Raw genomic sequence first — 27,665 nt, forward strand, 5'->3', positions numbered from 1 at the left:
ATAAAGGTGGCTTGACTTTACATATGCGTGGGTGCGTAACATGGCAGTGCTGTTGGTGGCAGACCAACAAAAATACAGATACACAAAAGATAGAATGTACACAACAGAACAACAACAACAATACAGAAACCATTAAATACAGACATAGTGTAGAACAGGTGGGGTCGGAAGGCCACGAGACCCAAGTGCAAAGCAAGAACACATCTTATAGATTTAAGCAAAAGAATGAGAGAGAGAGAGAGAGAGAGAGAGAGAGAGAGAGAGAGAGAGAGAGAGAGAGAGAGAGAGAGAGAGAGAGAGAGAAGGGGGGGGGGGGTAGTGGTGGTGTGATTATAAGTTTATGATCATGGCAGTTATTGACTCTAGAATGGGAGTGGAGGGCTATAAAATGCCAGGTGGAAATGGCCTTTATCACGATATAATTGTCCATCTATGTATAATTTGTCCACTGCAATGGTTGCTTTTTCCCCCCCTTCATTTATCAAAGGTTTTCAGATTGGGAAAATATGTTTTTGATGTTCAAGAATGTCCTTTGGGTATTGCTCGTTGAGTCTGTAGTTTGTGCCTTTGAGATATCCGCCTTGCCTCTGAACCAGCTCTTTTTGTTTATAGTGTTCAAATTTTCAGATTATCGGTCGTGGTCGATTGCTGATGTTTTGAGATCTAATTCAGTGCACACGGAGAAAGGTGGTAATCTGTATAAAGTCCTTGACTGATATTTCGGGGTCGTTTGGAGTTTGTTCATGTGAAAACTGAATTGTCCCTCATGCTGCGCGTTTGCAAGTCCAGAGTGCTCTCCTTCATGGCTTTATTTTCTGTGACAATGGAGGGGAGTTGAGTGGTGAGTGTGGGAACAGAGTGCTTAAAAATATTATTTACTTTGGTGAGAGTGTCCTATCTGTTCTTGGCTGAATTCCAGGCAGTGCCACAGTTCCTGGAATTCCTGAGTGCAATCCTGGCATCAAGTCCGGAAAGTTTATTTTCAATGGAAAGCAGAATGTTGCTTACCTCAGTGCAGCATGGCGGTCTAGGGGATTTGGATTATGTTGGACCTGGCTAGAGAGTGAATCGGGATGGGGAATCTTGGAGTTTGGAGTTGGGTTACCTTTACGTTTTTTGTTGTCTGGTTTGTCCCTGTTCATGGTGCAGCAGAATCTGTGCACATCAATATATTCATCATGGTGATTCAGGTTGTATTAAACTGTTTTTAAACGGGTGAAAGTGCAAAAATTAGAAACCTTAATTCTGCTAATTATAAATATTTTCCACTGCGTTAATTGTGGATTGAACGATGGTTGTGGTGGAGCTGGAGCTGGAGCTGGAGCTTTCTGGATCATCAGAGAAATTTCCCGCAACATCGTTGTGAATGTGGTAGTAATACAGGAAGAGGAAAAACCCTGAAAAAAAATCAGTAGAACATATTTCAACTAATTCATAAACATTTCAGATATCATTAAAGTAATTTGTATAATTTTTAAAATGTAACCCAAAAAAAAGCACAACCAAATGTTTGCATCACACACAATCATCCACGTCGGACCCATGTGATTGTTTCTCACCCTGGAACGAGTTCAACACGGTGAAGATGTAATATGAGGGGATGAGCATCGGTCCATAACTGAAGAACGCCACAGCCCACGTCAGGCCGAAGAGCAGGAACAAACTCAACACCATCATGAGCTGCTTTCTGAACGTCTTTCTCTTGCCGTCAGCCGCTTTAATGTGTCGGGATTGGACAATCTTAGTGACGATCATGATGAAAATTCCTGTCGTGAAGATGAAGACTAAAGCGTAGTAGCCAATGTTCACTATGTAGTGAATTAAAGGATCTGTAATCCAGCACCTATAATTGAAAGAGAAGAGAAAATGTTGACTTAAAAGCTTCATTAATGTTTTTATTTTGTTTCTAGGCTCTACTAGAATTTTTTTTCCTGCTTGAATGTTGATTATTTTCCTCATATTCTCCATTGTTGCGGCTCCTCTCTTCCCAGTCTGTCAGTAACGCTCTTTACTTCCTGTCTCTATGAAGCCCCTTCTTTCTGAAAAGCACACTGTGCTCTGATTGGTCGGCTGGAGCAGTGTGTTGTGATTGGTCGAGTGCTTCGAGTGTGATTGGGAAATGTCCCGCCCCTTTCCATAACCACCAGTTTCAACACACTACTAACTAACTCAACCAGGCCCCGCCCCTTTATTCTGTGTATGAATGATTTAAATGAGGAATATTGTGACGTGTTTTTTCCCGGAAGAAACTCAAGACTACAATGGAGGCGTTTCAAGAGTTCAGAAACACTGACACTGATATAGAGAAGAACTCCCTCTGGAGCGACTTTGGAACTTTGAAGAGCGTTTTAATGCTCAAACAGCATCATTACACACTATAGAAAGATAAACATGGGAAAAAGCAAAATATGTACTCTTTAACCATGCATTTATCACATCAGAACAACTTACATTTTTGTGGTTGTTCCAGACGTTGTTATTAGGATCAATGTTTTATATCCTCCTAATGAAACAATAGCTACGACTATAGGAGCTGGAAACACTGAAAACACAGAGAGATCAGGGTTATAATAGGTAAGTAAGTGAAAAAAAACTTTAAAGGGGACATATCAGGAAAATCAGACTTTTTCCGTGTTTAAGTGCTATAATCGGGTCCCCGGTGCATCTACCAACACAGAAAATGTGAAAAGTGACAACCCAGTGACTTTGTTTTGGTAAGCCTTTCTTTGTAGGCATGTCAAAAAATAACCCGATCAGATTTCACTTCCCTTCTGATTTAGGAAGGGGATCTAATTAAAATATTACCGCCTCTTAATGTTTCCACCAACGGTGCCGCCATTTGGTTTTCGCAAGCGACAACAGTGTAACAGTTCTAAAACACTGGCAAAAGTTTGAGCAAAGCATGAAACTGTTCTGTCGTTGCTGCACACACGAGCACTGAACACTATTGACCAAAAAATGTCACAGCTGTCTTATAAAGATGTCAGGAACTGTGTACACTTGTGCAAAAGTTAAACATGACGGTACATGCAAGTCGATGAGATGAATCAATGTAACTCCACAACAACTACATAAATGTATCTATTAACCATTCAGAAACGTCTAGGTCGTCCAAAAGTTGCAACCTATTCCTGAGTCTTTCCGTAAGGCTGCACTCGCTACTGGTTATTTCTGAGATTGTGAAATTATTTGCGTGTTTTGTTATTGTTGGAGTATCTGAAGCTCATGTAAATGATCAGCCCTCTTCTGGGGGCGAAGCAGCAACTCATTTGCATTTAAAGGGACACAGAAAAACAGCACGTTTTTGCTCACACCCAAAAAGGGGCAAATTTGAAAAGCTATAATAAATAATCTTGGGGTAATTTGAGCTGAAATTTTACAGACACATTCTGGGGATACCATTACATCTTGTGAAAAGGGATAATATGTCACCTTTAACTGAACATAACATTTTTTTAAACAAAATTTTCTCATTTTCATTTAGTTTAACTTAACAAAAACTAAAATAAAAAGATAATAAAAAAGCTATATAGACGTCTGGGGTTGCAAATGCAACCCAGTTCCCTGAGAAGGGAAATGAGACGCTGAATCTTAGTGTGGACGCTATGGAGAATGCCCTCGGCTTGACCACTGTCTGACCACGTGCTGTTATGCCCTGATGTGGCAACAAGACGCAGCATCTCTTTCCCTTCTCAGGGTACAGGGTTGCATTCGCAACACAAGGTGTTCTCTTTTGAAGTGGAACTTCAACACTGCATCTTGGTGTTGATGCTATGAGGAACACAATACCTACGACGCCATGCTGAAGAATTGCCTGCCCACTAGGTTGTGAATATGCACAGTGAGCATAACATTTATGTGACTCTGCAAAACTAGCCAGAGTCAAAAAACTTCAAACCCCAACAATAATTGAGGAGGGACGTAAATGCGTTAGAGGGATGCATTGAGGACTGTCCACATAACATGTTTACCTTGGATCAACCCAGGTGCCTATCTAGGGGGCAGCGTTTAATTCTACTTAAAAGTCAAATCTGAATAATTTGAGAGGGCAGGACGTTGAGTTTTCATATACTTTTAAAGGAACAGCTCAAGAAAACGAAAAAACAATAAAATATGACTTGTGTGCAGTGTTCTTTTCCGGGTCAACTCGAGTTCACAGTTGGCTGGTTTTGTTTTAAACAATGTTGTTTTCTTAAGTGAACACCATAACAGGTGTTTTCTCCATGTAACTCACTCCAGCCGAACACGGTGATCTTCCTCATGTAGTTTGTGATGGTGACGTTCTGTCTGATGAGCCATAAGTACATATGAAGAGCTTGAATGAAGAACCAGGTGAATGTAGTCAGCATGGAGTAATGCATGAGCAGCGCTATGAAGACACACGCAGCCTTGTCTTCTGTGTTGGCGACGCTCTCGTTTGACAAAAAGGATAAATTCAGGAGAAACAAAGCCACAAACATGTTTATCAAGATCTTCGTGGCTTGATTTGATTTGGCTTTCCTGTTCAAAAATAAAAACAACCTGTATTTGTAACATGAATTTATGCATTTTGCAGATGCTTTTATCCAAAAGAGGAGCAAAAGTGATTGGTCAAAGAACTTAAAGTAACTATATGTAATATGTTATATTTTAAGATTCTCTACCTTAACAGGAAATGCATGAACAGAGCGACGGACAGAAAAAACATGGAGATGCCGCAACCGATAGAAGAGATGAAGCTCAATGATTCCACATACTGTGCTGTGCTGTTTGCATTTTCACCTGGCAGAGACTGAGAGATCAGAGAAAACACAACAGAAATAAACAGATCAGCTGGATGATTTTTATGTCACATGTCATCATGTTATACTTCAAAAGATATCAAGACACACAAGCTCCAAAATGATGAAGGAATATGTGCTCAACTTTGCCACAGCACCAAAGTCTGCAATTAAACATCAGATTTCCAAGGTCTGAATATGAAGTCAAACATTTCTCATCAAATACTCCCAAGTTCAAATTATCTGAGCTGATCCTTGTTCATTTTATAGTTGTAGTTAGTATAGCTGAGTCGACTGTTGGATGCTTAACTACAATATTTGGCTGCAATGACTGACCTCTATTCAAAAGTAGGCATATAGATAGCTAGATTGATTGATAGAACAACGAAATTTGATCATTTAAATGTACACTATGTATCTTTTGGCCCTCTAGCAGTTAAAAAACAAAACTGTGTGTATTTAGCAGAAGAACATTGTTTTGATTGTACTTTGGCTCTGTGTGGATGAATATGGTTATCCTGCTGCTCATAAATCATTCTCTACTAGGATTAAAATATATAATCAGTTTAGATGGAAAAGATCTCAAGCTGACTAGCTGAAGACATTACGTAGCTTTGCCCATTAATAGACACGATACTTCCTTTAAAATAAATTCCAACATAGTGCTACAGCAACCATAATGAAATGATCTTCACAATAGATAATGCTTTACAGTCAGTGAACTCTGTTGGAAAGCTGCATATAGTGGTGTATCTGTTCAATAAAACACCTTACTCACCTGTTGAGTAATAAAACACCATCTACGTGTCGCTTTTACAACATTTAAAATCCTTCAGCTCTCGCCATTTCTGAAAAGCCAAGCCGATGTTGATTCTTGTTCCCTTTTGAAAGGGAACTCGCACTATTGGGGAACGCCTCCTTGTGAACCGGTGTCTGAAACGCTTATCCAATCACGCCAATCGTATTGACTGGTGACAGCCTATGAGATCACTACTAGTGCGACCCGGAAGTATATAAGGGACACCTAGAGAACCGTATCTATTCAGAATTGAATTGAATTGGGCATGGCGGAAGCAGTAGCAACAGTAGCAGCAGCGGTAGCAGTCGCAGGGGGATGTGAACTGCTACGGCAAATAAACAACAAATACGCGACAATTCAGGCGTCTGCAGGTCTGATATTTGTCAAGTATGCTACAATACTGATTTTCTACTGGCTCCAATCATGCTATGTGGCAGTTTGATCTTCCGAATGTGGATGAATGTGTTGTCATCCTCTGATCCGGCAGCGAGTGCTCTGCTGGACAGCCCAAGAGAAAAAGAGATGGCTGAAGAGGATGTACAACCTGAACGCTCACATCCACCCTGCCCCGCGTATGTTGAGTTGTGAGTGTTATGTAACGCACTTCAGCGAGGCTTCAGCTGTCGTTGGAGCGCGTGAGGGAATAGGTCGCTCATGGCAGGCTTGACGAACAGTTTCTTTCCGGCCATAACGCTCCAGCTCCCATGAGCCTTCCATTCCTGCCCCGATCTACACAATGAGATTGAAAAGGCATGGAAGAACCCGTATTCAGCTTGCATCCATCGCCATGAACTACGCTGATGATTAGAGGATGCGCAAACACGGATATGTGTCAATGCCCCCAATTGACAAGACATTTACGAACTAGCTCGCTGCTGAAGAGGCACCGACACTGTGCTCCTGCCCTGCCTTATAAGCCACTAATAATGACATTGCGCTTAAATGGCAGGGAATGCGCGGCGACGGGTCTGGCTGGTGCTGCCTTGCACACAATGGCTGTGATGCAAGCATAACAGGCTGATTTCCTGAAAGTTATGGACCAAGGTCAGGGTCTTTCCTCTGACGCAGTCGACGAGCTGCGCCGCACCACAGATTTAGCTCTCTCGGCCACCAAACAAACAGCCGCCGCGATCAGACACTCGACTGAGTGTCCTGGCTGACATCGGGGAGAAAGAAAAAGCCTACACGAGTGTCACCTGAACTTTGAAACTGCCATTTTCTGAAGTTTGTGTCTCAGCTATAATTGGCATGCACTCCCCTCAGCATAGTGGGTTGGTGCATAATTTCCCATAGCGTCATCGACGCAGCACAAGTTCTTTTTCGGAAGGGAACGTCTCAGGTTACGACTGTAATCTATGTTCCCTGAGAACAGGGGACGAGACACTGCATCTTTCGCCATGCCTCGGGGATGCCTGCTGCACAGTCCCTTCAGATGATAAGTGGATGACATGTTCTCTAGGCGCCCCTTATATACTTCCGGGTCGCACTAGTAGTGACGTCATAGGCTGTCGCCGGCCAATATGATTGCCGTGATTGGATAAGCGTTTTAGACACCGGTTCACGCGGAGGCATTCCCAAATCATCGATCCAGTGTCAGGGAACATAGGTTACAGTCGTAACCTGAGACGCTTTATTATGAGCTCTGTCGCGTTCTCTTTTCGCCAGAAGTCTCTCCTCTGTTCAGCGTTTGTTTAAAACGGGTGATTCTTCGGAAGTTGAAGATCTAGTGGCTCCATGTCAATCTTTCTTGCTCGGTGGGACAACTAACCCCTGACCTCCCTCATCAGACACGTGTCAAAGCAACCAGAGCAACTTTACTCTATTTATAGAGAAAACTTATATCTATTATTTTATTGTAAATTTGGTTTCAATATATGCTTCAATATAGTTAAACCCCCAATTTTTGCCCAAATTTTTAAGTTAAAAGATAATATATGCCACTATACTGACAGTTCTAACAACTCTAAGGAATAGCCTATATTTTCTATTTTTTTATTTTGTTTGTTAATTTTTTTAATCAATAAACAACACTTGCAATACTCACATTTGTTGATTAAGGTTGGAATTTGTAAGAATTTTTATTTTTGGGTGAACTATCCCTTTAGGTAGTGCTGCATTTGACACTGTCGATCACAACATACTTCTTGACAGGCTGGAAAACTGTGTGGGGCTTTCTGGGATAGTCCTAAAATGGTTCAGGTCATACTTGGAAGAGAGAGGTTATTATGTGAGTATAGGAGACCATAAGTCTGAGTGGACATCCATGACATGCGGAGTTCCTCAAGGCTCAATTCTTGCGCCACTCCTATTCAACCTGTACATGCTCCCAATGAGCCAAATAATGAGAAAGAACCAAATCTCTTACCACAGCTATGCAGACGACACACAGATCTACTTAGCCCTATCGCCAAACGATTACAGCCCCATTGACTCCCTGTTCCAATGCATTGATGAAGTAAACAGTTGGATGTGCCAAAACTTTCTTCAGTTAAACAAAGACAAAACTGAAGTCATTGCGTTTGGAAACAAAGATGAAGTTCTCAAGGTGAACGCATACCTTCACTCTAGAGGTCAAACAACTAAAAATCAAGTCAGGAATCTTGGTGTGTCTCTAGAGTCAGACCTAAGCTTCAGTAGTCATGTCAAAGCAATAACTAAATCAGCATATTATCATCTGAAAAATATTGCAAGAATTAGATGCTTTGTTTCCAGTCAGGACTTCATCAGGATCATCACCAGCAGGGTGGATTATTGTAATGGACTCCTTACTGGCCTTCCCAAAAAGACCATAAGACAGTTGCAGCTCGTACAGAACGCTGCCGCCAGGATCCTGAGCAGAACCAGAAAATTTGAACACATCACACCAGTCCTCAGGTCTTTACACTGGCTTCCAGTCACATTTAGGATTGATTTTAAAGTATTATTACTGGTATATAAATCATTTAATGGCCTAGGACCTAAATAAATTGCAGATATGCTCACTGAATATAAACCCAACAGATCACTCAGATCATTAGGATCACATCAACTAGAAATACCAAGGGTTCACTCAAAGCAAGGAGAGTCTGCTTTTAGCTATTATGCCAGCCGCAGCTGGAACCAGCTTCCAGAAGAGATCAGGTGTGCTCCTACAGTAGCCACATTCAAATCCAGACTCAAAACACATCTGTTTAGCTTTGCATTTCCTGAATGAGCATTGTGCCACTGTTCGTAGAACAGTATTTGAATGACGATATTAAAGTTTTAGTCTGAGAAAGAGCTAAGAATGTGAATGCAGGGCTAAGGAAAGTGAAAAGAATGTGCAAGTAAATGAAAGAGAAAAGAAAATTGATACAGGGAAGTCGTAAGAAGATTGAAAGAGAAAAGAAAGTTGATAGATGGAAGTCGTAAGAAGATTGAAAGAGAAAAGAAAGTTGATAGATGGAAGAAAAGAAAGTTGATAGATGGTAAGTCGTAAGAAGATTTAAAAGAGAATAGAAAGTTGATAGATGGTAAGTCGTAAGAAGATTGAAAGAGAAAAGGAAGTTGATAGATGGTAAGTCGTAAGAAGATTTAAAAGAGAATAGAAAGTTGATAGATGGTAAGTCGTAAGAAGATTGAAAGAGAATAGAAAGTTGATAGATGGTAAGTCGTAAGAAGATTGAAAGAGAAAAGGAAGTTGATAGATGGTAAGTCGTAAGAAGATTGAAATAGAAAAGAAAGTTGATAGATGGTAAGTCGTAAGAAGATTGAAAGAGAATAGAAAGTTGATAGATGGTAAATCGTAAGAAGATTGAAAGAGAAAAGAAAGTTGATAGATGGTAAGTCGTAAGAAGATTGAAAGAGAATAGAAAGTTGATACATGTAAGTCGTAAGAAGATCCTTTTAAAAGAAAGATCTATAATAGCTACCGGTTGATATAAAATACGTCCGACTGTTTGCACTGTATTTTTTCTTTTTTTTTTTTTTTCCAAACTGTGATTCAGGAAGATTTTATTAATTTTTAGGGCTGTCTGATTGGAAGAGATTTTAAGGGGAACGGGAGAGCTTCACTCCGACGAGGCGAGTGAAGATTAGCTATACTATGGAGAGTATAGAGGTTCGCTGTTTGTTTAAAACAGCAAAAGTGAAACGTGCTCTATGGGGGCCCCATTGGGCTATACTGGTGAAAGACACCACCCCAGTAGAGGACGTCCCTGGATTAGGTCCAGTGGCACCGCAAACCTGCTCAATCACTTCCATCTCAGATAGGGGTGATTATTAATTATCAGGGCTGTCTGATTGGAAGAGATTTTGAAGGGGAACGCGAGAGCTTCACTCCGACGAGGCGAGTGAAGATTATCTATACTACGGAGAGTATAGAGGTTCGCTGTTTGTTTAAAACAGCAAAAGTGAAACGTGCTCTGTGGGGGCCCCATTGGGCAATACTGGTGTAAGACACCACCCCAGTAGAGGACGTCCCTGGATTGTAGGTCCAGTGGCACCGCAAACCTGCTCAATCACTTCCATCTCAGACACGGTTTTAATTATTCTTATTTCTTTTGATTATTTTAATTTCTTCTATGTAAAGCACTTTGAATTACCACTGTTTAGCTTTGCATTTACTGAATGAGCACTGTGCCACTGTTCGTCCGACTGTTTGCACTGTATTTTATTTTCTAAACTGTTTTAATTATTCTTATTTCTTTTATTATCTATGTAATTATTTTAATTTCTTCTATGTAAAGCACTTTGAATTACCACTGTGTATGAAATGTGCTATATAAATAAACTTGCCTTGCCTTGCCTTGCCTTGCCTTTAAGGACAAGCGGCATCATGTTTACTATTATATGGCTACTGTCTCTTTAAGACCTGCACGCAACACGTCTAATATACACGCGTTTAACAAGCAGATTTTCTCTACATTTTCTGGTTTATTTCACTTTAGACATAACCAACATTGTTTATGTTAACCTTGTGTGTATTTGACAGTATTATCGCAATAAGACTCGAGGTGTTTGCGTTCAGAAAAGCCCGTGAATGACATGTTTAACCAGCAAGGCTTTAAATCACATGCAAATAATGAACTTTTGTGAACTGCAGTGTCCAGTTCCTCTGCGATAACATTTGATGTGAATATACATCGCAACGGTCACGTACAGTATGTTGAGTATGTCACGTTCACTACTTTTACTGTTGTGCTTTTTTTACAGTGTGTAAGTGAATTTCGTAATATTACTGATCATGTGAAGATTTGGCAGTGGCGCTGAAAATCCAGGGGCGGCGCTGCGCTGCTGCTGAATACATTGTTATTTCTGTTGTTATGGTTAATTTTTTGGGTTATTGTGTGTTAATTGTGAGCTGACTGCAGCATGGGTGATGGCCCAAGACAAAGTTTTACCTTACCTTACCTTAAGTGGTCTTGCACAAGTTCACTAGCATAGACGTGGACTGAAATACTGATATTGATTTCATGGGGTCTTTAAATGAAACTCTGAGAAGCTTCTCACCATCAGCACGGCAAAGAACGTCAGATGTGAACACGAGCACTTTATGGTGTTTTTGTCGACTTTTACTGTCTCACAGCCGGACGTCGTCCATGTAAGATTTCCTTCATAGAAAAGAGAGCGCCAAATGAAATTAATTATATGAAATTACTTGATGGGAACGGATCAACAAAGCCATAAGTGAATTTACCTTTGCCATCCCAAGAACTGCAAGATGCATTACCGACCTGTAAGAAAATGTTTTATTTTTATTTTGCTTTCAGTGTCTGGTCATAATAACAACAACAAAAAAAGTTTCGCAACAAAACCTTCATTACCAGATCTTTCCGTTTAATGAACATTTCTATATTGCTGGTAAGGTTGGAGATATCGGCGCTCATCGTTATTCCAAAAACCTCATTGTTCAAAACAGTTTCATTCTAAATAAGAAACCATACAAGAATTAAAGAGCAATCATTAATAATCAAATATAAACATGTGAATAGAACAGATCAAGAAGCATTTGTCCAAAAGTAGAACTTTTGAATGATCTCATTGCACACATTACCTTATTTCCCATATTGGTGAACCTTAAAACTCCAACAAATGCACTACCATTGTTTTCAAGACGTGATTTTTCAAAGGCCTCGCTGGGAACTTTTACAGACCAGGGAAAGTCTGTCTTCAGGTTATTCTCAACAACCTGTGGATTTAAAAGAAACACTGATAAATCAAGAATCCTAGTCAGATGGACATTCTTTAATGTTTCTCAGGCCTTACGTTGATCATGTTCTGATTTGAAGAGTAGCATATTTGAATGTCTTTGCTTTCTGTGTTCTTGTCTTGTCTTTGGAGAACACCAATAATTTCCCCCATCACAATCGCCGCATTGCTATTATTATTTTTTTCCATCTCATTCACCCAGGAGTTCATTTTCTCCAGAGTCTCTCTGCAAAATTGATTGAATCACTTGGTATTCAGTACTAGAGTTTTAGACTTTATTGAAACTGGTAAACGCACACTTACGATGCCTTTGAGGGTTCAAGAGGTTTACTCCAGTCTATTATATCTGTAGATATATTCAAAACACTTTCGGGTGGGGGAACAGTGGCAGTTAGAGTTGTCTTGGGTGGTGTGAGACTGGTATATAGATTGTTAGTGGTGGTGTGTGACACTGGTGTGACACTGGTATATGGATTGTTAGTGGTGGTGTTCGACAATGGTGTGACACTGGTATATGGATTGTTTGTGGTGGTGTGTGACACTGGTGTGACAGTAGTTGATCTTTCATCAATGCAGATGACACAAATCCATTCTCTCCCGTTCAAATGCAGAACATATTTGCTTTCTTCTTGCGCTTCAACACAAAGAAATAAATAAGAAATAAACTTTAATTATACATCTGTGCAATTGTGCAATAATTGAAAGATTAAAGAAAGTGCTCTAATATGTCATATATCATAAGAAACATAATTATACAGTTGCATGTTCATCATATACACTCAGAAAAAAGGTTCAGTGTGGTTCTATATAGAACTCTCGGGTTCTTGACTCTTTAAAGAGACCTTGATTTCAAAAAAGGTTCTATATAAAGAGAAATGTCTTAAATGATTCATAAATAATTGCACTAAACTAAACAGTCACCTCCTCATGAATGAATTACTCATGCTTGTCAAAGCAAGTAGATTATATGTTTAAAAGCTCAAGGAACGCTTATATTACCCTAATCTTATAACTTAATGATTTTTAAATGGGGAAAAGACATATGCTGAGAGTTTGCATGTTGTAGGCCTACTTTATTTATTTTGATAGATTGAACTTTGATGGGTGTGTGAAACTGTAAGTAGTTTATAGACACAGACTTACCACTGCACGTATCATTGCCATATGTAGCATTTTTACATCTCTCTTCAGGATCAACAGGAGGGATTTCCAAACAACCTCAATAATCCATGACAACACATAATTGTGTCAGACACAGTGTTATGATTTTACGTATTATAAGATAGGAATAAAACACTACAGAATGTCCATGAATATCATCACAAATGTAAGCACAAACACTGTATGTACACATAAATTACAGGAAAGTTGCATCACGAGCGCTCCACTGTCTTCACTCTTATTGGTTGTTGTTAAGAAAAGTCGCTCTTCATTTGCATCAAGTTAAACGTATCGCAACGGTCACTGTCGCTTGTTACGCCAGAAATCGCCAGCTCTCCATTGAAATTAATGTGATCATGTCACTTGGCGGTGTGAACAGGGCTTACAGGTATAGTTCACACAAAAATTAAAATTATCCCATAATTTACACACCCTCAAACCATCCTAGGTGTATATGACTTTATTCTTTCAGACAAACAGAATCAGAGTTATACTAAAATTATCCTGGCTCTTCCCCAAGCTTCATAGTGGGAGTGAATGCTACCTGGGATTTTGAAGCCCTAAAAAGCGCATCCATACATCATAAAAGTAATCCATACGACTCCAGAGGTTATGAAGGCCTTCTGAAACCATGGGTTTTTGTAAGAAAAATATACATAATTTATAACTTAAGAAGCTATAATCACTGGCCTCCGGTAACGACCGTGTGCCAGTCTAGTTCCGGCAGAGTGACCTCTGACCCGCCTGCTTCGGGTCAGAGGTCATGCGTTGGGTCAGGGGTCATGTGTCAGGTCTGAGGTCATGCATTGTGTCAGAGGTCATGTGTCGGGTCAGAGGTCATGTGTTAGGTCAGGTGTCATGTGTCGGGTCAGAGGTAATTCTTCAGGTCACAGGTCATGTGTAGGGTCAGAGGTCATGTGTCGGGTCAGAGGTCATGTGTTGGGTCAGAGGTCATGCGTCGGGTCGGAGGTAATTCTTCAGGTCAGAGGTCATGTGTAGGGTCAGAAGTCATGCGTCGGGTCATGTGTTGGGTCAGCGGTCATGCGTCGGGTCAAAGGTAATTCTTCAGGTCAGAGGTCATGTGTAGGGTCAGAAGTCATGTGTCGGGTCAGAGGTCATGTGTTGGGTCAGAGGTCATGCGTCGGGTCAGAGGTAATGCGTCGGGTCAGTGGTCATGTGTTGGGTCAGAGGTAATTCTTCAGGTCAGAGATCATGCGTCAGGTCATGTGTAGGGTCAGAGGTCATGTGTCGGGTCAGAGGTCATGTGTTGGATCAGAGGTCATGTGTTGGGCCAAAGGTCATGCGTCAGGTCAGAGGTAATGCTTCGGGTCAGAGGTCATGTGTTGAGTCAGAGGTCATGCGTCAGGTCATGTGTTGGGTCAGAGGTCATGTGTCGGGTCAGAGGTCATGCGTCGGGTCAGAGGTCACTCTTCCTGTGGAACTAGACTCTTGTACGGCCGTTACCGGAAGCCAGTGATTATAGTTTATAAAGTTATAAATATGGATATTTTTCTTACACAAACGCATCACTTCGCTTCAGAAGGCCTTTATTAACCCCCTGGAGTCATATGGATTACTTTTATGATGGATGGATGTACTTTTTTGGGCTTCAAAATCTCAGGTACCATTCACTACAATTATAAAGCTTGGAAGAGCCAGGATATTTTTTTATATAACTCTGAAAGAAGAATGTCATATACTCCTATGATGACTTGAGGGTGAGTAAATCATGGGCTAATACATTTTTTGGGATTAACTAACCGTTTAGGCCGGGTAACCAACAAGTTTCTGGTCCCCATTGACTTCCATAGTGGGTTTGGGGTTTTTTTCAACTATGGAAGTCAATTGGGACCTGCAACTGTTTGGTTACTACCATTCTTCAAAATATCTTATTTTGTGTTCAACAGAAGAAAGAAACTCATACAGTTTTGGAACAACTTGACTGAGTCAAAGATGACAGGATTACATTTTTTTGGCTGAACTATCAACAAATGAAGCCAGAATATGAACGTAACACATTAAATTGCATGTTGAACATTTTCTTTATACAACTGGTACAAAGAAAATATTTAACCTTCAAATATAGCATGTTACATTCATATTCTAGGCACAACTGCTTCTCTATATAGCTAAATTATGCATCATCAGTTATGTATACTCAATTCCATCTTTTAATATCACTGTCATAAGTCATGTTCACGTTAAGCATTTTAGTTATTTATTGTTTAATTTTTTATTTTAATTGTAATTTTTATTTTGCCTATTTATCATGTCATTTAAATTTGTTCTATACATACTTTTCAAAAAATTCCTTCAGTTCTCCCTGCAACATACTTTCATATGATCCTTATCTTGATATTTATGCTAATATATCCAAATATATATGGTGTCATGTTGATAAAAAAAGAGAGGCTGCAAAATGCATGGAATTATGTGGTATTGTTTCCAAACCTAGTCTTAATTTGGACTTTTCCATTGAAACAACCATGTAAATGCTTAAAGCAGTTTCGCCTGCCTCATCGTAATATGTAGACCTAGAACGAATGAGGTTTCTATTTTTATGCTATTTCTATGTTTCTAGATAATCGTTTCAATGGAAAGCACACTGCAATGTATCTGGTTGCTACAACAAATTGGATTATACTGTAGAAGAGGGCAGAAACTTACATATGTTTGAGCTTTGATTATTTGCGTTGCAGGTGGTGGTGTTAGTTGTACGGGTGTTAGTTGTTGGGTTGTTGTTGTTCTGACAAGTCACATTATAATCTGGATCAAGCAGAAGGAAAGAGATGGAATTATTACACTTGCTAAATATCACCAGTGTAAAATAGTGTAAAAAAAGTCTGTGGTTGTACCATGACCTGCTGTTTCTCTGTTACTCATTACATACAGGCTAATTTAACCCTTTATATTGGCACAGCCATTACATATTTAAAACCGTAATATCCTATACTAAACCTAAACTAATTATGACAAACTATATATCATTTGAAAGCTTACAATCTCTAGTTTACATATTTAGTGACTGATTTTCAAAATAAATTAGAGAGGAGCCGTAATTTATCCATTTGCAACAAAAATATTTTCATACTGCTAAGGCGTGTTCAGACCTTTATTTTGAAATAGTGATGAACATGAAAAATCATGAAAGAATGGTAGAAACCTCAGTTTGTTTTCATGCCAAGAGTTCAAAAGATAGCATCCATTCAATTGTTTTTTTTAAAAAGGTCTGAACATTTTTTAAATATACAGAAACATTTTATAAATTCAGCATTAGTGATGTGGCAGCGAGCTATAATGCACATACGTGTTCTTTTGTGTTTCTTAGAGGTCGAATTCATTTCAAAATCTGCCAAACTTCCAACACTACTTCTGAATAGGATGTCTACTTCATAAATTGTAAAAATAATGGTTCAGACTCAAACCACATATGGAAATGGAGGCGCCCTTATATGGGCAGTAATGTCAGTAAAGTGTGGTACTGCGCCCAAAAAAATTGTTTTTAGATATCAACCTAAAATTTGAAACACAACTTGTTCAGATTTCAATTTTTTTTGCAGTTTTAGAGTCCAACAGGTTTTGAAAATATATATTTTATATAAAATATGAATAATTAAATTTTTAACGGTTTACATTTTCATAAACTCAAACTTCTATAACTTTTTTTTCTGTTTAACTGTCTTAATTTATTTAACTTCTACAAAAATCTGCCAAATGTCTTCTTTAAAAAAAGACCAGTCTTACATCTATATTCCAAAGCATTCTTGAATTACAACCATTTAGGTTCGGAATGTGCATTTTCATGTCTATTAAAAAAAAGGGGGTGCTTGATAAGGGGTTAAATATTCTGATTTGTATATAATTTAAGTCTTGCGTTTGTTCAATGTTAGCTTTGCATAGATTGATAGAATGTTCAGAATTCGAAATATTACCAACAGCGATGACGTCATAATGACTGACAGCAGCGATCGCTCATGAAAACACAGAGGTATACCTGTACTCATGCGGTGTTGTGTGTTACACTGTATCTGACACGCACCTGTTGACTCCAGGACCGCTGATGGCAGACATTTAGACTCATTTGGTAAAAACCACATTTTTATGTCTTGAACCTTCTCATTCATTCTGACTTCATATTTCCCCCAGTTGTTTGTTATGTTGAAAAAGTATGTTTTGCAGAGTCCTGGAAACCAGAGAGAACATTTGAACATTTTATATTTGTTGGGAAAAAAATGGAACTCAAGAATGATTTATAAATAAAATATACGCAGGTTTTACACAATGTATTTATCAATAACTAAAACTATAGTTTTCGTCAATTGAAAAAATAAATAAAATAAAAATATATACAGTAAAAAAAAACTTAAAGAAAATGACAAATTTTGCCTTGGCAACTAACTGACATAAAATAGGCCTAAGTTTAAATTGATGTACTAAATATCTAAAATAAATGTAAATTAAACCTAAATATAAACTCTTAAAAATAGCAAACTAATAAAAGTGATAAAATACCATAACAAAAGTATTAAAACTTTAACTAAAATTAAAATGCAAACTGAAAATATAAAAACAAAAGCTAATTCAAAATTTTAATAAAAATTATATAATATATAATACAAAATTAACAATGTTACCCAGGGAAGTGGTGTTCGGTTTGACTGTCATTATGCAAAAATCCCCTATCATTGTTTCACAAGCTGATGGACATCTCAGGTTTATAGCTGGAATAAAAAAGCATTATCTCTATGAATACGTCAGTCGTCAAAAGCACTTTCAGAAAATAAATACACAGTATATTTCACATCTACCTGCGCAAGTTGATCTATTTGGGTATGCATCTGTCAAATTGTCACCAATGATCATTATTTTCGAGCAGGCTGCACAAACAAACACAACACTGTAAGGCTATGTGCATCGAACAACATATTCACTGGCATCATAGACTTTTTTTTAAGTTTAAAGCAACATACTTATCTGGGATGATGCACAACAGACGATCATCAGCCACAGCAAATTCTGCTTTTCCCGAGACATACTTCCCAAAAACAGCCTGAGAGAGACACATAAGTTTAATTTTATTTTCTACTGATATTAGTAATAAATCTTAAAGCATTTTATATTTACATTCTTGAGATGAAACGTCCACAGTCCAAGAAGAGAGAGAGTTTCATCCGTTCACATATGAAGCCGTATGATTATGATCCGCAGCTCAGAGCCGCTGGAACAATGACATACCGTTCATTTGCAAACATGCAAATCATGTTTATTGTGGGTTTTAACTGTGAATTTCAGTGTTCTTTTACATTCAGGTCCAGTTGATCAAGTTACATTTGTTCATAGAGAACTATAAATGTTTTTCACAGTAAATGACTGTTTTGTTATTTTTGTCACGTGATGAATGACATTGAGATATTTATTAGTTTGACTAGTGTGATGTTTTTTGGGGGCCATTGAAAATTCGTTATGATGAATAATATTTTTAGATCTATTGTCTTTTTAGAGCTTCTTTACAGCAGAATTTAATTTAATTTAAAAAGGGACTTAAAGGCAGGGTAGGCGGTTTTAGTCTAAAAAACTTTTTCCAAAATTTGTTTAAACAGTCTTTATATACAAATACATAACTAAAATGTAATTACTTTGAAAAATAGAGTATAAAAATCTAGTGTCTGTAGTCCTCTCAGGGCTGCAATAAACACAGCTACTTATTTCCATTCAGAACGAATGAAATGATTGGCTGGGCGACTGTCACTCTCCCTCGCTACCATGGCTACCACCCCTGCCGCTACAGGATCTGCCCACATGCGCGCACCCGTTTGACTCGAGGAGGGGAAGAGGCACGGAAGCTAGAAAAATCACAATTATGGCAGAGAAAGAGCAGTCAAAATTCCCAGTTCCTGCATATACTGTCAGCGAAGGCAAAAAAGGAAGACAGTATTCGTAAAGGCTATGACCAAAAAGTCTTTGGATAAAGCAAGAAGTCAGACGAGAGTCAATATCTCCAGAGTGTAGTCCTCATCAGAGCCAACAGTGCTTTCATCGTGGAAGCTCTTACATGCAAAACACCGTATATGTTATGAATCTTACACGAAATTCACCTTCATCAGAGTTTAACTGATGGTAATGGGAAAACGTGTATCAATGCAGCCTGTTTTCAATGCAATGTGTATCAATGCAACCTGCAACCTCCAGGCTGGACTGTTGTAACGCACTCCTCATCGGGATCCCAAGCAAGAACATCCAGCAGTTGCAGTACATTCAGAACTGTGCTGCTAGGATCCTGATGGGCGTGTGGAAGTACCACCACATCACACCCATCCTCAAATCGCTGGATTGGGTTCCTGTCCAGTACAGGATTGAATTCAAAGTTTCCCTTCTGTCTCACCAGTGCCTCCATGGCACTGCCCCCTTATATCTCAAACAACTCATCACCCCCTTTCCTCATCACGCCATCTCCGCTCTGGACAGGCCAACCTCCTCCAGCCTCTGAGGACAAGGCTTCGGACTATGGGTGACCGTGCCTTCTGTTCAGTTGACTCTTTTAAAAAAGGACTTTAAACCCATCTTTTTAGAAAAGCTTTTTATGGTTAAAAGTGTTATTTTAATGTCTCTGTTTTTAGTCTGTTTTGCGTTGTTGCACTTTGAGGTCATTGAATTGATATAAAGTGCGCTATAAATAAAATGTATTATTATTATTATTGTTTTTAGCTTTGCCTTATGTTACTAGCTCGTTACCGAATCAAACTCAATATATTTTAAACTTTACCAGTATCGATATGCTAGCTTGATAGTGAGTACTAACAGCCATTAGCCTGGGATTCCCTATGCTGCCTTGCGCGCAGCGCCATTTTATTCCCGCTGCTAGGCAGCCTGGATTCCATGGACCAGATTTTCGCCTCAGCAAGGGGACCAATCACAGAACGGGGAGGGAGCAGCAAGACGATGACGACGTCTATGCGACACATCAAAGCAGTTTGTTTATATCAACATATGCACTGCAGATTTACCTTCTGTCCTCATGTTTGTCTTGCACAAATGGAAATAGTCGCTGAACACCATCGTGTACACATAAATCTACGACCCATCGTCTTCTTCCTCGTTGAATTTCTGTCGCTCTACATACGTCATCTGGTATAATTGAAACGATTGGCTATGAGCTACGTACAGGCGCATTTGATATACATTCGTAACGCCCAATAAACGGCTCTGGGCATTCGTAAACCACGCCTCAAATACGAGAAAATGAACATGTGGTTCCCAGACCACGTCTCAATGAGATGAGGTCTGACGTTAGCCAGGCTAAACAGCCATGTTAGTTGTTTATATTCATAATGAATTGAACCCAATTTGGGTCAAATATGGACGAACCCAACCATTGGGTTAACATTTTTAATAAAAAAATTTAACCCAACGGCTGGGTTTGTCCATATTGAAACAACCCAGCATTTTTAGAGTGTAGAAAGTGCTATATAACGAAAGGTGATTTCAGTATGATGAAGAATGTCCTGAGAGGTATATAAAACCAAGCAACTGTGGGTATAAGCCAGTGTTTTGTGTATTTTAATCCACCAAATATAAATATCTATATCTGTGAGCATGATTTACCTTGAAATGCTAAATCTAATAAGCATGCAAATATCTGACGCTTGGACTTTAGTTTCATCCTGAAGATGCAAATTTGTTCTCCAAAAGAGGTTCAGTATAGGTTCTCTGATATGCTCATGTTCAAACATACAAGACAGCAGGATGATTATAACATTAATAAATCTAACATCATTAATATTCATCACAATTCAATCCTCCCACAATAACAGTATTTTAGTAACAATGATCAGATATGTGTTAACTATTTCCACTGAGTGCAGTCATGGTTTTATGTAGAAACATAATTTTAAATGATTCTCCCCTTCAAAATTGACATTTATCTTGTTGTTTTTTGGGCCTGATTAGGTGATAATATTATAAAACTCTGCACTGGATAATGATTGCTAATATCTCAAAGATGTTTGAGCCAAAAATCTTAACTTTCAACATTTTCTAATGAACTAATAGCAGCATATGTCTTTAGTAGCCTTATGTTTGTGAGAATAAACTGTATGATTATACCACAGGGCTGTTGAATGCTTGAATCTGATTGGGTGACGAACATTCTAAGGTGTGCAGTTATTTTTAGTGAAACACGCTAAAGTAGTTCCAGCAGATCTCGACCGCATTACAGCTCCATATCACTTCAACACATGATTTCAGTGATTTCAAAGGTCTTTACAGCCGACAACAGTGAAATAAACAAAACACACATTGACACTGACAGCAAATAAATAAATATAAAATAAATATAGTAATCAATGGGGGGAAAAATGAATTATTTTGCCACAAAATTATGTTTTATTATGTACGGAAAGCACATACTCTCTTTCTCCCGCTCAAACACACACACACACATACAGTCCGGACACACATTCGCTCAGAAATGTGTTGTCAGCGCGGCTCTGACGATTTTATCAGTAAAAAAGTTTATCAACTTAAAAGCTACATGATATTTCTCATTAGCGAGTGAATAACGCCGCTGTTCTTGAAGCAGATCAACTTACAGTTTCACTATTAGAGACAATGCAGTCGAACACTGTTGAGAGACACACAGACTCAGGTAATTCACACACACACACACACACTCACACACACACTCACTCTCTCTCTCTCTCTCTCTCTCTAATAACTGCATTAATCTACTATCAGTGGCTCAATCCTCCGTCACAAGCTCTAAAATTAAGTTTTGGAATCGGCAACGGTGTGGGATGAGATGCGTAAGAAATTAGTCCTACACACAAGAGTGTGTTCATCTGAACAATGTTTTGAGGTGTGGTTACTGTAGTATAAGCAGAATAATTGACTACGGGCCGTTGGATTATTAATAAATAATGCATACCCGAGGTATAACTCTGCTTCACGTCATGCCGCATTACCAGGTACAATATTAATACAAAATTAATAGCTTTAAATTATTTATTGTTATACATGACATGCTGAGCGGTTTTGTCCAGAGATTGTCGTGTCCTGCAGTGTGGGATCTTATCGCTCTCATTGGTTGATTGCTCTAGACTCCGCCCACTCCAATGCACCAATGAAAGCAGCTGCTGTGAAGTCTGTGGAGGTTAAAAGCTCCCGTAGATCAGAAAATTTTTTTAAAAATACAGAAATAAAATTATTAACGAAACCAAGATGGATTCTGGGCCACTAAAACCTTTTAAGTATTTTCCCCTCTAAAATATATTTTAAAAAAGGTCCCTAAAACAACATTTATTAATATTAACCTGTTAGCCTTCACCAGAGCGAGGACGCTCTGAAGCGTTTTTTTTTTTAAATAGTTCAAAGTTACTATCAGATTTAATGTTATTACCTTGACAAACTATACATCATTAAAAATATATAAGTCTCACGTTTCAGTATTTGACCACTATTGTATTCTGAGAAACTTATAGTGACAGTTATGTCTTAATTTGTGTCAGGATTTATGTAATGAAAAAATGAGTCGATACCTTTAATATGAATTATGAGCATCAGCCGCGTCCATTCAAAAAAAACTCCCGTGTTGTCATGAGAACGCGTGACAAAACAACGTTCCTCAGGGCTTTTGGCTCAAAAATGTGCAGATTTGGAGAAATATTGATATATTATCATAGGTTTACATCATATTTCTATAGACAGGAATAATATTTATTGAATTTATATCCAAATGCGTCGATGTATACATAAAGAGCGCTGGATACTCTGATGTACTGTGTTTTCAATCCATACAGCAGACTGGAGGGCGCTCTTTGCACAGTTTTTTCCAAATATGGGAGCACACGAAGAAGAACAATAACCTGTGACCTTCCAGGACGTCACTGACATAAACACAGCTAACGTTAGCTTTCAGAGATCGCTATAACATGCAGATAAAGATGTTTTGAAGACAATAAACATGATTGCAATGATATTTGATTTACCTGTGTTCTTCGAGCCATGTCAGGTTTTTTTTATAATAATAGATTATATGTATAATGTAAAGCTAATCGATATAGACTTTACAAACATGCAGAATACCATAAACTCATTTATTTTCTGTCTGATTTTCTTTTCTGAAGCCAAATAAGCTCATAGAAGATTATTTAAAACACTCGACTTGCGCTATAAAGTAAGTTTGGAGCACAAACAGGGTTTTAATCTCATAAATTGTCGTGTATTGATGGTGTGCTAAGCTAACATGCTAGCTAGCTCTCTAGTTGCACCTGCCATCTAGCTGTTATTTTTTATGATTTTTTTTTCTAAATCGGAATGCTTACTGAAATATTTCTTTATTTAAGAAAGGCATTTGATACAGTTTCAAATGTGAAGTGAAGATTATGAAAGAAATTAGGGGGTGAAACACCGTGATTAGCCAGTCGTTAGCGATTATAATGGAGACAAAGGAAAATAATATTTATGGCCATAAGCCGGCTGGAAAGGTGTAAATGTGAGCAGGAGAGAGTGACACTGAATGGGGCTCGTTTGCACCACAAAACAATAGAGACAATAGACTGAATAGATGCTAATAGATGACAATAAACACAAGTTTGCATTTTAGAGTCAATTCAAAATAAAGTCATTTGAGATGATCTTGAAAAACATTTAACAAAATACAGAGTTTTAGACTTATCACCTTCAAATTTTAAATATAACATGGTCAGACATGTGTCTTTAGCTGGAGTGCATTTCTAGAGTGCTGACGGGCCAACTTCAATTTAATTTTCATGAAGATGTTTCATAAAAATAAATTTCTAATAACTTACACAACTTTGAAGCTATTCATAATTTTTTTTTCATTATGACAATAATTCATTCTACATTTCCAATAAAGTGCCAGGTGTCAGCTTTCAAATGAGACCATACTTGAGCTTTTAGGACAAAGGGTCAATGAATTGAATCTTTTTTAGGTTGGGTATGCAATTTCTGGGGATTTTTCAAAAGTGGCGCTGAAGGCTAACAGGTTAATCCTTGATTTTAGGCCATAAATCTTTAATTTACAGAGCTCCAAAGTTATAACTCTCCACATCTAGTACCTCCAGAAAAATTACACATTACTTCCTGCTGAGCTACGGTTCGGATGCTCTTGCTTACTGCTTTGCTCTATCGCTTTTATATTTTTATATTGTATCTCCTTTTAGCTCCTAATTTTAACTTCAGTAAATCAGCACAGTGCTCAAACGACAAAGCTTGGATTACTACTAAAAAGCAGAATTATTTTATCCGACCAGCCTCCCACTGAAAGCCATCAGCTTACATTCCGGGGAAGGGAAAACACAACTGCCTACATTCAAAAGGATAAGAGAGAAAATGCCTCTTCTGGTTCAAGAATCTACTGCTGCAAAAACTGCTACAGACTTTTACAAAGGATTGCAGTTCTTGAAACAAAGTTACTTGTGGACTACCAAACCAGACAGAACACACAGCAGAGTTTCGTCATGGACGCCCTCAGCATACAGCCGGTGAGTCCCATGAATCTAGTGCTCCTCGACAGACCATACTGAGTGTAGAGAAACAAGCCGTAACTGATCAACATACTAATCAATGGCGCACACAGGGAGCAAGACCCAAAGGCACTCGAGACATCAGATTGCCACGAGTATCACATAATGCCTATACATCTTGAGAACAGATTTGAAGTATTAATGAATTTGGGTGAATCCCCAAAGGTGATGGATGTGGTCGAACTAAGATCGAATCAGCCAGTAGCTAACACTGATGCTAACTGGAGCTCAAGGTCGAGCAGACAGCGGTACTCAGCTCAGAGCGCGGCCAAGCCCAGGACTCTGATAGTGGGTGACTCCATAATCAGAAACATTAGTAGCAGCACTACAACTACGTGCTGCCTTCCACAAGCAACGGTCTCTTATGTAAACAGGGAACTTCCGAACATTCTGATGAAACATAAGACTGCGAATCGACTTATCATTCATGTGGGGAATAATGATATTCATAAAGAGCAGTCAGAACTCCTTAAGAAGGATTTCAATTAACTTTTTGAAACACTTATGCCTGGTTCAGATTACACGATTTTAGCCCGATTTTGGCACGATTCGTTTGACGTAGGGTGTCGTGGGGATTCGTAAACGACAACGGGCGTCGGGACGCAAGATTTGATCGTTTCATCTCGTATAGTGTGTCATAGTGTGCGACAACCTACGTCGCGTCTGCGATGCCTCACGACATCACGACAAAAAGACTAGCATGTTTGATTTTTTTTCGGTCCTCCACGACGAGAGTGAGTGAGCGAGCGAGACAGAGTGTGTGCTAGTGAGTGTGTGTGCTAGGGTGACCACCTGGCTATATTGCTCTGTTGCAGCCAGGTCAGACCTGATTTCGCGGGACACGAGGGATATAACTTACTATTATTATACCAGGTGAATAAATATTTATTTTAAGATGTCTTTATTGCTAATAGGCTTTATAAAAATGTTAGCTATGACGGCGCTGACCGGCGCTGTGAACGTCACTAATAATATAAAACTCATTTTAACAGCACGGGTCTATTTAATCTAAGTAATTAAGTGAAAATAATAATCCAATTGCTAAAAAGCACATTTCCAAATAAGCACATAAATTCCACTAGGAAAGAAGACAAGATTAAATGCGTTCTTACCGGATTCAGTAGACTATATTTTTGTGTCTTTTCCATGCGTGATGGTGAAACTTCGGTGGCATAACGTAACAGTTACACCGCAATCTCCTTTTTTAGGGTCACCTGTAACTGGTTTTAACCATGTATATTTTTTCTCCCATTCCTTATCATACGAACAAAGACGCTTTTTCTTCTCGGGAGCTCCGGATAGATGCATTTTTCTGTTGCAATTTTTATTTATTTTTTCTCTCTCAGTGTTTGTTATCCCGCTCTGGAACCAATAATAACGGCTGCGCATGTTCAGTATTTTCTTATAACATTTTTATTGTAGAATTGTAATTTAAAAGGACGATGAAATAAAATGATGCAGACAAAATTAAAATGCGGGACTGCTTATGACTTGCGGGACAAAGCTTCAATCTTCGGGACTTCCTAGTTAGTGTGTGTGTGTGTGTGTGTGTGTGTGTGTGTGTGTATACGTGTGTGTGAGTGAGTGCGTGCGTGTGTGACATATAGGCTAGGCTACTATATGTGCGAGTGAATATCTGCGTGTGAGACGGCACGCGATGACTGGTCAGAAAGCAACGTGTAGTCTGACATGTTTCTTGTCCACGACACGACAAGATTTTCGAAGTCAAAATCGTGTAATCTGACACAGTGACTATCGTAACAGACAAAAAAATCGTGTAATCTGAACCAGGCATTAGAAGACTTAGAAGAAAGTTCAGAAGTTCATCAGTGGACCACTCCCAGCAAGAGGATCAAACGGGTTTTCACGGTTGCTTGGGCTTAATACATGGCTGCAAAAATAAAAGGGAGTGATCTTCATTGACAGCTTAAATCTTTTCTGGAGCCAGAGGCAACTGTTTAAACAGGATGGCCACCACCCAAACTTGGTTCAAGAGTGCTAAAGGACAATATCTACTTCTCCCTCCATCATCCTTCTGCAGTGTGTGCCAATCCACTCAACCTGAATGGCACATACACACCTGGCCAGAGTAAGAATGACCACAGGACTTCACTTCAGCACCTGAATGGACTTGCAAGGATAATGATAACACCACTCAGCCACAACAACAATCTCATCTCAGCTCAGCCCTGCCCACAGAGCTCACCACAGACAGACTGTGACACATTACATTTACATGTATGCATTTTTGCATTTATCCAAAGCGACTTACAGTACATTGCATTTTAAGGTACACATTTTACCTTACTATAAGTTCTTGCTTTACCTGGGAATCGAACCCATGACCTTGGCTTTCCAAGCACCAACGCTCTACTGTTTGAGCTATGGGAAAGCTGCTCCAAGACTGTTCCAAGATTTAGCTTACCTAAGAACGACTTTCTGGAAAACAGCCAGATAAACCAGGACAACATCTCACAGCCTCCAGTAACACCAGAGCAACAGCCTCTCTCACCAGACATGTTATCCCTCTCTCCAGCATCTCCACTTCTGTGCTTCTCAGAGAAAATGGAAGAACTGGTATATGCTGGAACTCAATGCTCAAACTATCCCACTCTTTTGCTGCGAGCCCCCAGATATCAACCAAAAAATGGTTGCGGGCCCAGCTCGCCCCCGCCCTTCTCCTGTGAGAGCTCTTCGGCCTCTGCCACAACGCCAGGCACACCCTGCTCCTTCTGCTCGAGGTGGACCAAAAACAACTGATACCAGCTCTCAGTGATATGTGTCGGGTCCCCGCTATGATAACAGTAACTTTCTCAAATTTTTACAGAACAAGCGGGAAGCCAGTGTGCCTGTATCTTTCTCTATTGCTGTTCTATTACATGATAGAAAGTCTAAGGCTTTCTCAAGACGTATAGCAAACACAACTAATCTGGTGCCTATTACACGTCAAACTAAGATTGCTGTGGGGACAAAAAGAAAGACTGTTAAGTTCGCACTTGTCGCACTAAACATCCGCTCACTTAAAAAAAAATCACTTCTAGTCAACGATTTAATAACCACACCCTGGATTTTATGTTTCTAAATAAAACATGGCTAGAAGACAGCTGCAGTGCAACAGTCCTCAGTGAAACAACCCCTCCTAACTTTACTTTTATGAGTGTGTGCAGAGCGGAGAGGTGGAGGTGTAGCTGCTCTATTTAAAGATCTCTATCAATGTAAGCAAATATCATTTGG

The 27,665-nt window shown here is 39.0% G+C and overlaps 1 protein-coding gene and 2 long non-coding RNA genes across 3 annotated transcripts in view; 1 reads left to right on the plus strand and 2 right to left on the minus strand.

The window, feature by feature from the left end:
* LOC307009880 overlaps nt 1-27,665 on the plus strand; it is a 184,651-nt gene that overhangs the window by 145,392 nt on the left and 11,594 nt on the right. The gene's annotated exons all lie outside the window — the stretch shown is intronic.
* On the minus strand, nt 319-15,605 carry LOC307009601 (adhesion G-protein coupled receptor G2-like). The gene is made up of 13 exons (XM_079633465.1): nt 15,556-15,605; nt 12,871-12,945; nt 12,031-12,361; nt 11,785-11,953; nt 11,573-11,707; nt 11,343-11,444; nt 11,216-11,252; nt 11,029-11,129; nt 4,644-4,771; nt 4,235-4,500; nt 2,452-2,542; nt 1,560-1,843; nt 319-1,397 (listed from the first exon to the last, which is right to left on the minus strand). The coding sequence occupies exons 4-13, from the start codon at nt 11,935-11,937 to the stop codon at nt 1,249-1,251; spliced, it is 1,446 nt and encodes a 481-aa protein (XP_079489591.1). The 5' UTR covers nt 11,938-11,953; nt 12,031-12,361; nt 12,871-12,945; nt 15,556-15,605; the 3' UTR covers nt 319-1,248.
* Nucleotides 16,942-17,940, minus strand: LOC307009602. Its single transcript, XR_013800069.1, has 4 exons — nt 17,859-17,940; nt 17,697-17,765; nt 17,523-17,609; nt 16,942-17,071 (listed from the first exon to the last, which is right to left on the minus strand). It is a non-coding gene; the product is annotated as an uncharacterized lncRNA (long non-coding RNA).

This window comes from Phoxinus phoxinus, assembly GCF_949152265.1.
Source record: "Phoxinus phoxinus genome assembly, chromosome: 13".
NCBI classification, from domain to species: Eukaryota; Metazoa; Chordata; class Actinopteri; order Cypriniformes; family Leuciscidae; genus Phoxinus; species Phoxinus phoxinus.

What these genes read in the sequence shown, in the direction of transcription:
- LOC307009601 (XM_079633465.1), bottom strand. Translation starts at nt 11,937, where the DNA reads ATGAACTCCTGGGTGAATGAGATGGAAAAAAATAATAATAGCAATGCG. An exon ending in TTCATGCATTTCCTGTTAAG is followed by an intron (nt 4,501 to 4,643) that starts GTAGAGAATCTT and finishes ATTTTTGAACAG; the next exon opens with GAAAGCCAAATCAAATCAAG. An exon ending in TCTGGAACAACCACAAAAAT is followed by an intron (nt 1,844 to 2,451) that starts GTAAGTTGTTCT and finishes TTTCAATTATAG; the next exon opens with GTGCTGGATTACAGATCCTT.